Here is an 18,151-nt window from a genome sequence, read left to right as displayed (position 1 = left end):
TTCATTGGCTATATTTAAGAGGGAGTTAGATGTGGCCCTTGTGGCTAAAGGGATCAGGGGGTATGGAGAGAAGGCAGGTACAGGATACTGAGTTGGATGATCAGCCATGATCATATTGAATGGCGGTGCAGGCTCGAAGGGCCGAATGGCCTACTCCTGCACCTATTTTCTATGCTTCTATGCTTATATATTCACTGAAATTTAGGATGAGAGGGTATCTTATAGAAACATATATAAGTATTAAGGGATTGAACAGGCTAGATGCAGGAAGAATGTTCCCGATGTTGGGGGAGCCCAGAACCAGGGGACAAAGTTTAAGAATAAGGGGTAGACCATTTAGATTGAGATGAGGAAAAGCTTTTTCACCCAGAGAGATGTGAATCTGGGAATTCTCTGCCACAAGAGGCAGTGAAGGCCAATTCACACAATGTATTCAAGAGAGAGTTGGATGTGGCTCTTAGGGCTAATGAAATCAAGGGATATTTGGGGAGAAAGCAGGAATGGGGTACTGATTCTGGATGATCAGCCATGATCATATTGAATGGCGGTGCTGACTCAAAGGGCCGAATGGCCTACTCCTGCACCTGTTTTCTATGTTTCTATGTTTCCATCCTTACATTCCTGCAACTATACTTGAATCTACACAATCATTCTGTATGTGTTGTTTAACAAGTAGTTATCTTATTATTGCATATGGAGTTAGTCATTGTCTTCAACATGAGTGGGTTTGATACTACTTTCTCTGGATGCTTTCAAGAGAGAGCTAGATAGGGCTCTTAAAAATAGTGGAGTCAGGGGATATGGGGAGAAGGCAGGAACGGGGTACTGATTCTGGATGATCAGCCATGATCATATTGAATGGCGGTGCTGGCTCGAAGGGCCGAATGGCCTACTCCTGCACCTATTGTCTATTGTCATTTGTCTACTTTGGCTTTGGGCTTGGTTTTCAATGTTGAAAGCCTATCCTGGCGTTATAGCACAAGTACTTTATGTTTTAATAGTAATTTCTTGACTACACTTGATCTTGGCTTTCCTTTCAACCCATCCATGGAATTAGCTCTACAGTGCTCTACAGGAGAATGGATAGAGAAGTTTCACTTGAAATTTTCATTCCAGATTTATTCCTTCTCACTACTCAGATTCCCTGACACGTTTTCACTGTGCATAGATTGCACAGATAGACGCGTTGTTGTACGCTGCTAGTTTGCAATGTGTGACCATATGCTCTCAGCAGTTAAGATGATCAAATCTCGATGGTTACCATAGCATCCGCGATGGGAAACCAAGACCGATTGGCTTCAACCCAGACAGATAGAGGAGAGTGGCGGTACGGAGAGCCAATGGCCGGCTCATTCAAGCGAAGCGGGGTTGGTAGGGATTGGTAAATGCCGTGAAGTTTAACGTTGGCCCGGGCGTGGGATTGAGAGGACAGTGCCGGGGAAGTTTCAGTGGGGAGGAGACTGGAGCTGTCCGCTGTGCTGAAAGGCGCACAGGGAGCTGTCCGGCTGCCGCGGTGCTGAAATACTCCACTCGACTCCACTCAACTTGGTCCGTGTAGCTCACGGCTTGTTCCCCCGACACGATACCATACCATACCATACGATAGAACTTTATTTATCCCAGGAGGGAAATTGACTGACGAAAGGCGTGGGTACAAAGGACTTACCGCCCCCGACAACAAGATTAATCCGTGAAACCATGACCCAATCGAATCGAATGTGCCTTGAGCACATGTAATCCGTCGGAAGAAAAAAAAAAACATGTCTCTATTTTACTATCTTGTCCACGGGACACGTTATATTCCTGTTACAACCCACCAATAGAATTATCAAGGACGTTGGGAAAGAAAAAGCGGTCACTTTACTAAACTTCTTATAATATATTCCGAGCGGCCTTAAATTTCGCGATGGTTGCAACTGGAATTGTTTAGGGCGACCCGCTGATCAGAATAACTGCACACACTCGCGGCGGGGTCGTAGCTGGCGGCAATATGGAGATAAGGAAGGAACAATTGAGGAAATTGGCTGGTGACGGCCTGGGACGCCTGCACAGGTGAGTGGGGTTTTTTTTCCCGAGAAAGAGTCGCCCCATAATTGATATGTGCAACTGCCGTGCGTGTTTAAAGGCAGAATTATTCGTTGCTTTCCCCGCGCACGTTGCAGACCGACTGATCTTCCTCTTCCGGGTGTTTCCAAATGAGAGATTAACATCTTAGATATTGAATATACACCAGGAATATTGCCTCTCTTGCAATTAGCGTGTGTCTAATGTGTCGGTAAACTGCCCTGCGATCCGGTTAGAAATGCCCACACCTACTCCTGGAATCCTTCGCCGGCGCCTTTCCACGATGCCTGCAATTCTGATCACTCCTTTTCACCCTTATTTATAATAATGTTATCAATTATTATTTGACTTGCAAGGCGACGGGCTCAAAATGAAGAACGAATATCGTAGGTTAATGATTAGCTGGGTGGGCTTTCTATAAACGGGCTGTGAAATTCCACATCCCTTAACGAAGATTACATCTCCTGTTCCAATTATTGTGTTTGGATTTCTTCGTTTTTATTAAATTAGCCCGGCGAGATTTGTTTAGTTTATAATGTTAATATTCGTGTTAACTATCTCTGGGGAAATCCATCTTCGCCCCCACATTGCTGACATATCCTTACCTGGCGCTACTTTGGTGGATTGAGGGACATTTCTAATAAGATGTGCACATTCGAATGCTTCATTTTTCCGCCCCTAATCGTGTTCCATCCACCCGATCAATAGTAAAAGAAAAATGAAGGATGTGCCGGCTTGCACCGGCCAAGGATACGACATCTTTATTTTACAAAGTCAAAAAGGGCATTGACTTGACAGGAAAATGGGAGTCTGTTTTTTTTTTACTCGTGAATTCATCAAATATGGGCGATTCCTTCTACGCAATATAGCAGAAAATCGGCCACTTTGCGATAATATTGCATCAATTTAACTCTGATACCCTGGTGTATCGTGTCACGGACTCATTTGCCCCAGCCTTGCGCCTGGCCATTCTGTTGGGTGATTTAATCCTTTCCTTCCACAAATTTGCCCGATACACGTCCAGTTAATTTTGCTCTTGAAGTTTAAAATAAGATACTTATCTGATTTATATATGGCACAGGTTTAAACCGTTCCTTCGGCGATTAGCTTACACTAATTGCAATTTAATGGCTGCACTCTCTGGTAAAAAAATACCATTGCAAACAAGCGATTTTCTGAATCATATCCTGTTTTGAATTCCTTCCCTTTTAGCTTGGCTGAAAGTCATTCCCCGTAGAAAAGAAATGATCTCTGGCTGATAAATAATTTAAGCGAGTGCAGCGCATTTCTGTCCTCACCCTCTCTAATCATCCCTCTCTTTCTACATTTGGACCATTTTCCATCACGAACGCAGGCAGATTTCGCCAAATGTAGCCCTGCTTTTAGTAATCTGCATCATACATGTTCTGCAGACAGTAATGTACTTATGATGGCAAGCTCTTGGCTGAAAGGCTGATTATTTGTGACGATTTCACAAGCATATTATCATTCTAATCCTACTGGGGGTTGGATGGAGCGTTGAGTGATTTTCCCCCTCTCTAAATTGTAATTCCACAAGTGAAGTTGGAAATATTGAACGGTGAAGGGGTTGATTTTTATTTTAAACAGCTGCCAGTTATCAAAGCAACATCGTTTTCAAGTTAAATGTTGAACCTAGGAGCTGCAAATACTAATAATTTGAGGGTTTCGCCATTTACCTCGTGTTACTCTAAAGCCGGCGTTAACCACGGTATAAAACGTAGTAACATAGTTTGGGGGAATTATGTCACTAACAGACAACCAAGAGGAGTTTTAAAATACAAGAAAGTGACGATTTATTCAGCAATTTTATTGAATCCGATCCAACCCTTTTTATTAAACCCAACCTTCTGAATTTTGTCCAGCTGAGTTACTCCAGCATTTTGTGTCTATCTTCAGAACGTTACCCCATTCTCCTCCCGTTACATACTCGGGGGACCTGAGCAGGCACTTAAAGACTGCATTGTTCGATACGATTATTTTCAATATTTCAGTGTAAATCTGGGGCATTCCCCGTGCAAGACCTACCCTGAAACTTGCCCATCTAAAAACTGGTCTCGAACGCCTTCCAACCGCTTCCTCTTTGAAAGAGTGCCATTTTTAAATGTCCTAAAAAAAACGTGGTGGAATGAAGTCCGACGATGCCGTGTGAATGTGAATGGCGAGTCTGGTTTCCGATTGGAAACTTCATCAAAAAAAGTCGAGAATTGGTGGTAATCAGCCTGAAACCATTGGCTCGGCGACCAACAAACGTGGTAGACGCCGGCACGAAATCTGAGCAAATTGCCGCTTTGTGTTATCAACGCAATTATCTAACATTTACAAGGGCGGATCGGTTAATGATAACCAAAATCGTTAATAATTCATGTGATCAATTAGTCCCCGGCCAGGCAGGGTTTCGTTTGAATCTCTTCCAGTCTAATTATTGAATCCGCATATAGAAATCCCTAGTTGTGTTGAGATCTAAATATCTGTGAGTTCTTTGTAAACCTTGTTCTGGTCTGAGATCCTATCCGATCTAGTTATTCATTGTTGTAGATAGAATTGACCATTCAAAATTCAGTTAGCCATTGGCAAAAGGTATCAACCAAACATTTTTTTTTGGGGGGGGGGAGATGGTGTTTGCAGGGGGGATTATTGTCAAAACGCAAAAATGCGACGAAATTATTAATCAGGCCAACTCTGGGGCAATGTTTATCTGATCATCTTTGATTAAAAATCCGTTTCTGTTTAGTTTCAACGCCACGTCAAACGACTGTTCGCGTGCTGAGGATTAAGATTGATGAATTGGATTCCTGGATTATTGCTTGTACCGGATGGGATTAGAATCAGGCTTCCAATTCTAAAGGGAATAGAGGGAGGGGTGTGTGTGTGCGTGTGTTGGGGAGGCTGTTCGTGTACACACTGAATCGCACCAAAGATAGACACAAAATGCTGGAATAACTCAGCGAAATGTCGCCCATTCCTTCTCTCCAGAGATGCTGTCTGTCCCGCTGAGTTATTCTATCATTTTGTATCTATTTTCGGTGTAGACCAGTTCCATCTTGGCACACTGAATCATATCAACCTGCCTCGCCACGACGCAAACTTCCACTGGCAAATTTATTTTTTGTAATCCCCCCTTCTTTCTCCCACGACCAGCTAACACTCCCCGGTGGGATTCTGTCGGCAACGCGCCTCCAGATATTCGTTACAAAACGAGTTAGCTTTCCAAAGGTAGACTCAAAAATAATTCAAGCTGCAACATCAATATCAGGAAACCATTTCTACTCGGATGAAAGGGAATGAAGGGTGGACACAAAATACAGGAGTAATTCAGCGGGTCAGGCAGCATCGCTGGAGAAAAGGGGGTACGTGACATTTCGGGTCGAGACCCTTGTTCAGACTCGAAACGTCACCTACTTCTTCTCTCCGGAGAAGCTGCCTGGACCGCTGAGTTTTGTGTCCATCTTCGGTTTAAACCAGCATCTGCAGTTCCTTCCCACACAGTTAGATTTCCAAATTTGGGTTGGACCCAGAACTCACTAGTATTGCTCTAACTCATCCATAATTCAATCCCTGCCTATAGCCCATACTCTGAATGTTCCTATAGTTATGTCCATTTATAATGAATGGAAAGCAGTGAAGATGAGCCATTAGTCAGATCTATACCGATGTGTTGGTTCAGTCTGAATTTGGCGCAGGCAGGCGGATTTAATGTTGGAACGGGGAATATTTGGAAATAACCGGAACTCTAAGATGTCGGAGATGGCGATTTTCCGTCGGTTTTTTCGATTATTTCTCAATCAAAATTCCGGGCCGGTTATTTCCACAACAAGCGCGGCAAACCTTCGTGCCGTGGGGGGCGTCCTTAGTTCAAGGGACAACATCTCTCAAGGGCGGCTTACGGATGGGTAAAACGGCCAATGTCACCACGATCACAGGAACCGAGATGAATAATAGATTTCAGATTTCCACGTGATCTGATCAAGAGGTCAGAGAATTCCTCTGGGGAACGAGATTCAGCAATTTATCCGCCCTACAGCGGTTTTTGGATATCAAGTACCTTGCAAATGAGGGCTCTCAACGAGGGCCTGAGCTACAGGGAGAGGTTGGGCCGCCTAGGACTTTTTTCCCCTTGGAGCTCAGAAGACCGAGGAATGAGCTTATGGAGGTGCATAAAGTCACGATGAGAATCGGTGGGGTGAATGCACAGACTCTTTCTCCCACAGTAGGGGAATCAAGATCCTGAGGGAATGGGTTTAAGGTGAGAGGAGAAAGATTTAAAAGGAACCCGAGAGGTCCACAACATAAACCTTTCCTATCCGTGTACCTGTCCAAATGTATTTTAAATGTTGTTATAGCACCTGTCTCAACTAGGTGCTATAACAACCTCTGGCAGCTCGTTCCATACACCCACCACTCTCTGTGGGGAAAAGGTGCCCCTTAGGTTGCTATTAAATTGTCTCTCACCTTAAACCTTATGTCCCCTGGTTCTTGATTCTGTTAGTTAAATCTGACAGCATGTTCGACGTGGACATGGTGGGCGCAAGGGCCTGTTCCTGCACTGTACTGTTCTATCTCCTATGAGTATTTTGAGAAGGATGTGTAAGGCACTATAGAAAGGCACCGTGGCATTAGAGACCCGGGCTCGATCCGCTGTCTGTACGGAGTTTCCCTGTCCTCCCTGTGACGCAGTTTTCTCCAGGTGCTCTGGTTTCCCCCCACACTCCAAAGATGTACAGGTTTGTAGGTCACAAAAATGCTGGAGAAACTCAGCGGGTGCAGCAGCATCTATGGAGCGAAGGAAATAGGCCCTTGGGTTTCGGGCCGAAACGTTGCCTATTTCCTTCGCTCCATTTATGCATTTCGTTGTCTCTGTACTGTACACTGACAATGACAATTAAAATTGAATCTGAATCTGAATCCAGCATTTTTGTCTACCTTCGATTTTCCAGCATCTGCAGTTCCTTCTTAAACAGGTTTGTAGGTCAATTGACTTCTGTAATAATGGTAGATTTGTCCCTAGTGTGTGTAGAACGGTGCTAGCGGACAGGGGTGATCGCTGGTCGGCACGTTCTCGGTGGGCCGAAGGGCCTGTTCCTGTATCTCGAAACTAAACTAAATGTAAGTCCGCCGCGATTCAACATATATCTTAATTAATCAATAAAGCATTTGGAGGATGCAGTTATTCGTCAGAGGCTGTTTGACGTAATATTTGATCAGGAGTGAGATGATGTTCCCGTCAACGTTGGATCGACTGACACTGAATTGAAGTTATTGAGATGGTGCCAGAATTCTTCACCCCCCCCCTGCAGAAGCAGCTGTCAGCCACAATTGTATAGCACCATGGCACAAACTCCAGGCAAGGTTATCAGCCTGTTTCCCTTTGCTCTGCTTTATTTATCTGTAAATGTTTTTCATTCTATATTATCCAATTGACCCCAGGACGTGGGTCTTTGCATCCCGACTGGGCTACAGCCCTCTGACCGCAGAATCACCAGAGCTCTGGCCTTCGTGTTATAGTCAAGCCTTTATTTCAAGAACGCTTTGTTCTTTAAGACTTTAAGGTCATCAGTCTAATGCTTGACGCATGCGCCACAGAACCCTTGACGGTGTGTTTCGAATCTTTCTTTTATCTTTCGAACGTGAAGACACCAAGGTGGAATCGCAGGGAACTGCAGATGCGGGTTGACAAGAAAAGGCACAAAGTGCCGGAGGAACTGTGGAAGGGGCCCGGCTCATAAACGTCACATATCCGCCTTCTCCAGAGACCGGCTGAGTTACTCCAGCACTTTGTGTCATTTTGTGGAAACCAGCATCTGCAGTTCCCTGTTTCCATTGCTGGAGTAACTCAGCGGGTCAGGCAGCATCTGTGGAGAACATGGATAGGTGACATTTCACAGAGTGCTGGAGTAACTCAGCGGGTGCAGCAGCATCTGTGGAGAACATGGATAGGTGACGTTTCACAGAGTGCTGGAGTAACTCAGCGGGTGCAGCAGCATCTGTGGAGAACATGGATAGGTGACGTTTCACAGAGTGCTGGAGTAACTCAACGGATGCAGCAGCATCTATGGAGCTAAGGAAATAGGCAACGATTGCCTATTTCCAGAAGGATTTCGGCCCGAAACGTTGCCTATTTCCTTCGCTCCATAGATGCTGCTGCACCATAACTCAGCGGGTCAGGCAGCATCTGTGGAGAACATGGATAGGTGACGTTTCACAGAGTGCTGGAGTAACTCAGCGGGTCAGGCAGCATCTGTGGAGAACATGGATAGGTGACGTTTCGGGTTGTGACTCTTCTTCTGATTGAACCGTCCCGGCTTGAAACGTCACCTAGCCATGATCTCCGGTGATGCTGCCTGGGCCGTTGAGTTACTCCAGAGCAGCTTCAGCCCAATGGTTCATTTTGAGACGGATCCATCCCAGGTTTAACACCTTGCATTACTTTAATCCTCATCGCTGCTCTGGGGGAATAGTGTTGGGTGACAAAGAGTTGCTGTTCCATCCAGTCCCAGTGTTTTACCGTCTAGTTTAGCCTTGAAATTGTGGTCACTGCCAAACCAAACCTTTAATGCGGTAACCGCCTCGTGAACGATCAGCCATTTTGTGAATATCTGCAAGAGTTACATTTGGAGACTTTCAAAATGATGATGAGATTTAAATGCGTGAAATGCGTCAATAGTATCTAGATCAGAATGAAAGGTTGTTAAAGTAGCAAAAATGCCATTAAGCTGGAAAGGCTGAAGGAAAGGTTTACATCAATATTGAGGGTTTGAGCAACAGGGAGATGTTTGGTCGACTGCGACTCTATTCTTTGGAGTGCAGGAGGATGAGGGGCGATCTTATAGAGATGTATAAAATCATTCGGCAATATATAGGGTGAATGCACAGAGTATTTTTCCTAGAGTAAGGCAAACCAAGAACCAGACCGCATAAGGTAAAGAGTTAATTGGAACTTGAAGGGCAATTTTTTTTCACACAGAGGGCGATGGGTATATGGAATGAGCTGCTAGGGGAAATAGTTGAGATATTTAAATGATGTAGGCAGGTAAATTGATTGGAAATGTGTAAGACCATAACACAAAGGAGCAGAATTAGGCCGTTCGGCCCATTGAGTCAAACGTGGCTGATCTATTATTATTATTCAAGGCAGGTACACGATACTGAGTTGGATGATCAGCCATGATCATATTGAATGTCGGTGCAGGCTCGAAGGGCCGAATGGCCTACTCCTGCACCTATTGTCTATGTTTCTATGTTTCTAAGAAGGGTCTCGACCCGAAACATCACCCATTCGTTCTCTCCAGAAATGCTACTTGTCACGCGGAGTTACTCCAGTATTTCGTATTTCGATTTAAACCAGCATCTGCACTTCCTTCCAACACAGGCAAATGGGACACGCTTAAATGGTCATCTCGGCTGGCATGACGAGTTGGGCCGAAGGGCCTATTTCTGTACTGTGTGACTATGACTCTAAGTGTGTGCCTTAAACATTGTGTCATACCAGAGCACAGGAATAAATGATTCAGTCCTTCATTATTTACCGATTTTGTCCGTAATCGCTGATATTTTTACCCAATTACAAATCTATTGATGTTTGAACATCGTTAGGGTCATCTTCGGTTGAAAGACGATGAAGTTAAGAGCTACAAATGTCCTCGACCACCAGGAGTGAAGGTGAAACAGGTTCACCTACAAAATGATTTGCATTAAGTTGAGCTGCATTCCATGGAGTTTAGTTGAGTTATGATCTAATTAAGATCTAATTTAAAAAAAAGATGAAGTGCTGGAGTAAATCAATGGGTCAAGCAGCATATCTGGAGAATGTTCATAAATCATAGGAACGGAAAAGTAGGCCATTCAGCCCATCAAGTCCATTCCGCCATTTAATCATGGCTGATCTATCTCTCCCTCTCAACCCCATGCTCATGCCTTCTCCCCATAATCCTTGACACCCATACTAATCAATAATCTGTCAATGTCGACCTTAAACATACTCAATGACTTGGCCTCCACAGCAGTTTGTTCTCCAGAGATGCTGCCGATCCGTGAGTTACTCCAGCACTTTGTGCCTTTTTTTTGTAAACTAGCATCTGCATTTCCTTGTATCTCTAAGTTCTAAATAAGTTGAACAAAATGGCCAGCTGTGATCTTGTGGGTGGTGGAGCTACTGGGTCCATTCTTGCTGTTACTTATGTTTTAAAGAGATTCAGCAGTCACTGGTCAGTGAGGCTAAAAGATAGACACTAAAAGCTGGAGTAACTCAGCGGGTCAGGCAACATCGCTGGAGAAAAGGAATAGGTGATGTTTCTGGTCGAGTCCTTTCATCAGACTGAAGAGAGGCCATTCTGGAATGAGATAGATAGATCGTGGAAGTTTGTAACCCTCGCTCCATCCTTGACCTGGGTGCCTCGGTGGTGCAGCGGTAGAGTTGCTGCCTCACAGCGCCAGAGACCCGGAATCCATCCCAACCACGGGTGTTGTCTATACGGAGTTTGCACGTTCTCCCCTTGACCTGCGTGGTTTTTCTCCGATATCTTCGGTTTCCTCCCACACTCCAAAGACGTGCAGGTTTGTAATTAAATCGGCTTTGGTTTAAATGTAAATTGTCTCCAGTGTGTGTAGGATAGTGTTAGTGTGAGGGGATCGCTGGTCGCTGCAGACTTCTCTACAAGGGTCGGATTTCTTGTTGTATCACTAAGAAAATAAAAACTAAACTTAGCCCCTCTAAAAAAAAACACAAACAATTATTTAAAAAAAAAATCTGTTCCTTTCTGAGGCCATGTGTACAGACGGTGGGTAAGGGACCAAGAACAGTACATGTTTTACCCAGATTTAACATCTAGCTTCCTGAGTGACTTGGGTCAACTTTGTAATCTTGTTGGCACCAGAAACTCTTGTGTGAAGACTGCTGTACGGCTTTACCGAGTTGTACCACAAAGCGTTTCACTGTGCCTCGGTACACGTGACAATGGAGTATCATCATTGAATTAAACCGAATCATTTAATTTAGTTCAGTTTAGACAGACAGTGAGAAAAGGGGCCCTTTGGTCCACCGAAGCTGCGCCGACCAGCGATTGGCGCACACACACTAGCGCTATCCTGTTAATTGCCAATTAACCTACAAACCCGTCCGTGGGAGGAAACCGGAGATCCCGGAGAAAAGCCACATAGGTCACGGGGAGAACGTACAAACTCCGTACAGCCAGCACCCGTGGTCGGGATGGAATCAGACCCGAGCTTGTCTCATCTCGGTCCTAAAAGACTTCCTTCCCCCTTATCCAGTTTAAGGATAAGGGGGGAATCTTTTTGAACCGAGATGAGAAAAACATTTTTCACACAGAGAGTGGTGAATCTGTGGAATTCTCTGCCACAGAAGGTAGTTGAGGCCACAGTTCATTGGCTATATTTAAGAGGGAGTTAGATGTGGTCCTTGTGGTTAAGGGGATATGGAGAGAAGGCAGGTACGGGAAACTGAGTTGGATGATCAGCCATGATCATATTGAATGGCGGTGCAGGATCGAAGGGCCAAATGGCCTACTCCTGCACCTATTTTCTATGTTTCTAACCCGGATCTCTGGCGCTGTGAGGCAGCAATTCTACCGCTGCCGCCCTTGTTGCCGGAGCTGCACCTTTCAAGGTCAAGTGAAGATGCACTCTTTGACGGCTGTATAATTGGTGAGGAAGGACGTGTGGAGATGAGTGATGAGCCACTCGCTGCGGAGTTTGCAACCTCTGGATTGCTGCCGGGACCCATTGGGGGAAATGTTGGCAGCGATGTTTCAGTGTGAAAATATCCAGCTGAACCAATTTAGTTTGATTAGCATTTGAACTTTTTTTTTAAACTTCTAGTCGGCCTGAAAATGTAACTTCTTGTTGAATGAGGTGTAGCTAAGCATTTAACAGAATGCTAATCTATAATTACTGCTTAACAACTTGTCTGCCGCTAAAAGCAAATTGATTTTCCCTGCGCTGTTGATTTCTCTCTGATAAGTATATTCGTTCTTTGAAAAAGTAGTGGAATTTATTTTTATTTATATTGTAAGATGTTTTTCATCTCTAAGCTATCAACACTGCAGGCTCTTGTCTCCTGGTTGCTAACTATTTTAACTCTCCTTCCCATTCCCACACTGACCTTTCTGTCCTGGGCCTCCTCCACTGACAGAGTGAGGCTACACGCAAACTAGAGGAACAGCACCTGGTATTCCATTTGGATAGCTCACACAACCAAACAGTATGAATATTGAATTCTCCAATTTTAGATAACCAACTTACACAAGATCCCCCCACTCTTCTCATCCTCCCTGTCCCTGTCTATCCACTTCCCCCTATATTCCTTCCTCTGGCTTCACAATCCGTACCTCTTCTATCCTTACCTCCACTCACGCACTTTTTGTTTTTTCATCCCTGGCATTTGTTTACCATCTGCCTATCAACCTCCCCTCTCCCTCGCTCACATGTATCCACCTATCGCTTGCCAGGCTTTGTCCATAGCCCTCCTCATTTGCAGCTTTCATTCCCTCCACCCCCCCCCCCCCCCCATCCCACCCACATCAGTCTGAAGAAGGGTCCCAACCCAAAACCGCCTATCCATGTTCTCCACAGATGCTGCCTGACCCGCTGAGTCACTCCAGCACTCTGTGAAACGTCACCTATCCATGTTCTCCACAGATGCTGCCTGACCCGCTGAGTTACTCCAGCACTCTGTGAAACGTCACCTATCCATGTTCTACACAGATGCTGCCTGACCCACTGAGTTACTCCAGCACTCTGTGAAACGTCACCTATCCATGTTCTCCACAGATGCTGCCTGACCTGCTGAGTTACTCCAGCATTTTGTGTCCATCATCATAATGAACCAGCATCGTATCGGGCTGAAACTCTTCTGGAAATAGGCAACGTTTCGGGCCGAAACCCGGAAGGGTTTCGGCCCGAAACGTTACCTATTTCCTTCACTCCATAGATGCTGCTTCACCCGCTGAGTTACTCCAGCACTCTGTGAAACGTCACCTATCCATGTTCTCCACAGATGCTGCCTGACCCGCTGAGTTACTCCAGCCCTCTGTGAAACGTCACCTATCCATGTTCTACACAGATGCTGCCTGACCCGCTGAGTTACTCCAGCACTCTGTGAAACGTCACCTATCCATGTTCTCCACAGATGCTGCCTGACCCGCTGAGTTACTCCAGCACTCTGTGTCTTTTTTTTTGTTAACCAGCAACTGCCGTTCCTCATGTCCAAGCTGTGATTCCCTGTGCCTCTGCCTCGCTTACCTCCTTAAAGACCCATCCTTTGCCCAAATCTCCGCCTCTGTCCCAATACGTCGCTTTTGTTTCAAGGCACCGTGGGCAATTGCTGTAGGATTATTTGCTACATTTAAGAAGTTTCATGGGTTTTAGTTACCAGGGTGGGGCACGGGCTCTAACGCAGGTCTGTTTCTGCAAAATAGACCCAGAGGGTTGTGAATCTGTGGAATTATGTGCCACAGAAGGCAGTGAATGACACTAAAATAGTTTAAGAAGCACTGACCTAGAATTCCTCCCTCTTACACTTCAACCTCCTTGCCATTCTGTTTAAGAAAGAACTGCAGATGCTGGAAAATCGGTGAGACCAAGCTTAGGCTTAGCGATCATTTCGCCGAACATCTCCGCTCGGTCCGCATTAACCAACCTGATCTCCCGGTGGCTCAGCACTTCAACTCTCCCTCCCATTCCGAATCCGACCTTTCTGTCCTGGGCCTTCTCCATGGCTAGAGTGAACACCACCGGAAATTGGAGGAGCAGCACCTCATATTCCGCTTGGGCAGTCTGCACCCTAGCGGCATGAACATTGACTTCTCCAATTTCCGGTAGTCCTTGCTGTCTCCTCCCCTTCTCAGCTCTCCCTCGGCCCTCGGGCTCCTCCTCTTCCTTTCTCCTTTCTTCTCCCCACCCTACATCAGTGTGAAGAAGGGTTTCGCCCAGAAACGTTGCCCATTTCCTTTGCTTCATAGATGCTGCTGCACCCGCTGAGTTTCTCCAGTACTTTTGTCCTCCATCTCATTCTGACAGGTGCTCTGTCCCCATCACTAGATGCCTGCTCCCACCACTTTGCCAGCTCTGTGTTTCATCGTGCCCAAGGTACAGTGTGCCAACATTGATGAGTTTCTCACTCTGCCCAGCAATCTGCCTGCCAGTTCCATACTGAATCACTTGACCTTTTGCAAATCCTTAGCATCCTTCTCACTTTCCATCAAGCATAGCAGCATCAACACACTTGAGGGCATCTTTTATTCTTTGAACATTTTTGCATTGATATAAATTTAGAGTCGCTGAGGCTCAATGCAGGTCCTCACGACTCCGTCAGTAGCTGCCCACCAACTTGAAGATATCAAGGTGACCTGTCCGCTAAGAATGGTCTCGACCCAAAACGTCATCTATTCCTTTCCTCCACAGATGTTGCCTGACCCGCTGAGTTACTCCACATTTTTGTCTCTGTTCTTTCTAATCCATCACTCCCAAAGCTAAGTAATACTTTTTAAAATCAAAACACAGAATTACTGCAGGATCTCAAAGCGTCAGGCACTGTGTGTGTGTGTGTGTGTGTGTGTGTGTGTGTGTGTGTGTGTGTGTGTGTGTGTGTGTGTGTGTGTGTGTGTGTGTGTGTGTGTGTGTGTGTGTGTGTGTGTCTGTCTGTGTCGTTTCAGGTCAGTACTTTTGTCCTAGATTGAAGAAGTCTCACGACCAGAAATGGCATCTGTCCAGAAATGTCTCCACAGATGCTGCCTGCCCGCTGAGTTCCTCCAGCACTTTGTATTTTTCTCAAGATTCCAGCATCTGCAGTTTCTTGTGTAACCTTTTTTTCCGTGTTTGACCAACCTGCTACTCCAAAGCTGGGTGGTTTTGCAGATAGTGAAACTGGTTGTGAAAAATTGCAGCAGGATCTTGATCGATTGGCCAGGTGGGCTGAGGAATGGTTGATGGAGAAATGTAAGGTGATGCTTTTGTGGAAATCTCTACACAGTGAATGGCAGGGCTCTGGTTAGTGTTGTAGAGCAGAGTGATCTAGGAGTACAGGAGCATGGTCTTTTGGCACATTGGGCTTCAGAATATTGAGTAGAGGTCATGTTGCAGTTGTACAAGATGTTGGTGAGGCCACATTTAGAATATTGTGTTCCGTTTTGGGCACCATGTTAAGGAAAGATGTTGTCAAGCTGGAAAGGTTACAGAGAAGATTTACGAGGATGTTGCCAGGATTAGAAGGTCTGTGCTATAGGGAGAGGTTGAGCAGGCTGGGACTCTATTCTTTGGAGCCCAGGAGGATGTGGGGTGATCTTATAGAGGTGAATAAAATCATGTGAGGAATAGATCAGGTAGATGCACAGTCTCTTGCCCAGAGTAGGGGAATCGAGGACCAGTGGAGGTGAAGGGGAAAAGGTTTAATAGGAATCTGAGGGGTAATTTTTTCACACAAAGGGTGGTGGGTGTATGAACAAGCTGCCAGGGGAGGTAGTTGAGGCAGGGACTATCCGAACATTTAAGAAACAGTTAGACAGGTACATGGATAGGACAGGTTTGGAGGGGCATGGGCCATATGCAGGTAGATGGGACTAGTGTAGCTGGGACATGTTGGCCGGTGTGGGCAAGTTGGGCTGAAGGCCCTGTTTCCACACTGTATCACTCTATAGGTTGGGCATTTGGTCTACCTACACCAGTTTGCTGCCTTCTCTTTATGCCCCCAACTTCTTACTCAAAGTTAATGAAGCCAGTAGCAGTCATATTAGATACAACGTGCATTAGTTGCAAAAGAACAAGGTCAGATTCTCTCCCCCAAGTGTTTGAAAGAGGCTGAAGAAGAGTCCTGACCCATAATGGCATCTGTCCATTCCCTCCACGGATGCTGCAACACACAGATGTACCTCCAGCACTTTGTGCTTCGTCACTCCCAAACGTTACCCTGTGTTGGGCTCAGATCTCCCTCTGGCCAGTTTACATCGAAACAACTTGTTTGTCTTGCACCACAGGTTGGCCTTCTCCTCGGTACCAGTGTCAGCGTAAGTTAGTGTTGTTCTTATTGACGTTACTGATCTACAGAATTCCTCGTCCATAACTTCATAGGTTCCAGGAGCATCATTAGGCCATTCGGCCCATTAAGTCCACTCCGCCATTCAATCGTGGCTGATCTATCTCTCCCTCTCAACCTCCCTGTTTAGTTTGGAGATACAGCGCAGAAACAGGCCTTTTGGCCCACCGAGTCCACACGGACCACCACCACGGATGATGTTGATGCCCCCCGCACATCAACACCATCCTTCACGTACTAGGGACAATTTACATTCATACCAAGCCAATTACCGTACAAACCTGTACGTCTTTGGAGTGTGGGAGGAAACCGGAGCGCCCGGAGAAAACCCCACACAGCCACGGGGAGAACGTGCAAACTCCGTACAGACAGCACCCGTAGTTGGGATCAAACCCGGATGTCAAGTGCTGTAAAGCAGCAACTCCACCACTGCGCCAACCATTATGAAAACCTTGCTTGAAAGTGAATGACAATGTAGAGGTTTGTGTTGTATTGGGATATAGTCTCTGATATTACTTGCTGCTTGTGTACAGTTTGTTGTAATGTCAATTTCCTATTTCTGCTCATTATTAGCTTGGCGATCCAAATGCTGCTATTGTGTATTTTGATGTATCGAAGGTTGTGCCCCCACCCCCCCCTCCCATCCCTCCCCCAATTGCTGTGGCCAGCAGTAATTGGCCATGAGGTGATACTTGGTAAAAGCACGAGTTTAAGAAGGCACTGCAGATGCTGGAAAATCGAAGGTAGACAAAAGTGCTGGAGAAACTCAGCGGGTGCAGCAGCATCTATGGAGCAAAGGAAATAGGCAACGTTGCCTATTTCCTTCGCTCCATAGATGCTGCTGCACCCACCGAGTTTCTCCAGCACTTTTGTCTACTTGGTAAAACCATGTTCACTGTGAAAGGTCAACCAAGCTGCTTTTAAAATGCAGATACAAGGAACTGCAGATGCTGCAATCTTGAGCAAAACACAAAGTGCTGGAGGAACACGGCAGGTCAGACAGCATCTCAGGAGGACATGGACAGGTGACGTTTCTGGTTAGTCCAGACTTGACGCACCTGACCCTTCAGATCCTATTTCATGAGTCTGGAGTAACTCACCAAGTCAGGCAGCATCTCTGGAGAACATGGATAGGTGCCGTTTCGGGTCGAGACCCTTCTTCAAACGGTCTTCCCTTCGTCACCTATCCGTGTTCTCCAGAGATACTGCCGGACCTGCACAGTTACTCCAGCACTTTGTGCCTTTCCTTGGCAAACCAGCATCTGCAATTCCTTATTCTTCTGACTAATTGTGGGGGTGGGGGAGAAAGCTGGAAGAGTTTGTGGTCAAAGCTGTTCCCTATGTTTCGGCGGGTGACTAATTTCTGAAGGGCATTTCGTGAAGCCAAGGGGTCTGACTGACGCCAGCATTTACCTGGAGTATTTCGCTGCTGCTGCTGCAGTGACTCATCTCTACATCAGTGAAAACTCGTGACCATCCTTCAAGGATGAGCCGACATTGGCCTTGCAGCTGAGAGGCACACAATGGTTTCAGTCAGTGTGACAAGCCCAAGATAGGCACAAAATGCTGCAGTAGTAACTCAGCGGGACAGGCAGCATATCTGGAGCGAAGATAGGCACAAAATGCTGTAGACTCTGGATCTATCAGATATTATAGACATGTTATTCCACACTGCTCAGCTGGTTTAGTTTAAAAATACAGCATGGAAACAGATACAGGTGCAGTGAAGCCTGGCAGTGCAGGCCTGGATAGAATGGACGTGTAGAGGAGGATGTTTCCACTAGTGGAGGGATCTAGGACCAGAGGTCACAGCCTCAGAATTCAAGGACGTTCTTTTAGGAAGGAGATGAGGAGGGATTTCTTAAGTCAGAGGGTGGTGAATCTGTGGAATTAATTGCCACAGAAGGCAGCCAAGTCAATGGATATTCTTAAAGCAGAGACGGATAGATTTTTGATTAGTACGGGTGTCGGGGGTTATGGGGAGAAGGCAGGAGAATGGGGTTAGGGGGGAGAGATAGATCAGCC

General features: G+C 45.9%; 1 protein-coding gene across 1 annotated transcript in view; it reads left to right on the top strand.

Annotated features, from left to right (window-relative positions):
- Positions 1 to 1,229: 1,229 nt before the first annotated feature.
- The window catches only part of LOC129713970 (vesicular glutamate transporter 1-like), a 33,428-nt gene continuing 16,506 nt past the window's right edge, over positions 1,230 to 18,151 (top strand). The window contains exon 1 of the mRNA XM_055663403.1: positions 1,230 to 2,052. Coding sequence (XP_055519378.1) covers positions 1,991 to 2,052 — 62 coding nt within the window. The 5' untranslated portion in view covers positions 1,230 to 1,990. The remainder of the gene's footprint in view (positions 2,053 to 18,151) is intronic.

This window comes from Leucoraja erinacea, chromosome 37 (genome assembly GCF_028641065.1).
Source record: "Leucoraja erinacea ecotype New England chromosome 37, Leri_hhj_1, whole genome shotgun sequence".
Lineage (NCBI taxonomy): Eukaryota > Metazoa > Chordata > Chondrichthyes > Rajiformes > Rajidae > Leucoraja > Leucoraja erinaceus.
This window is presented reverse-complemented; position numbering and strand designations above follow the sequence as displayed.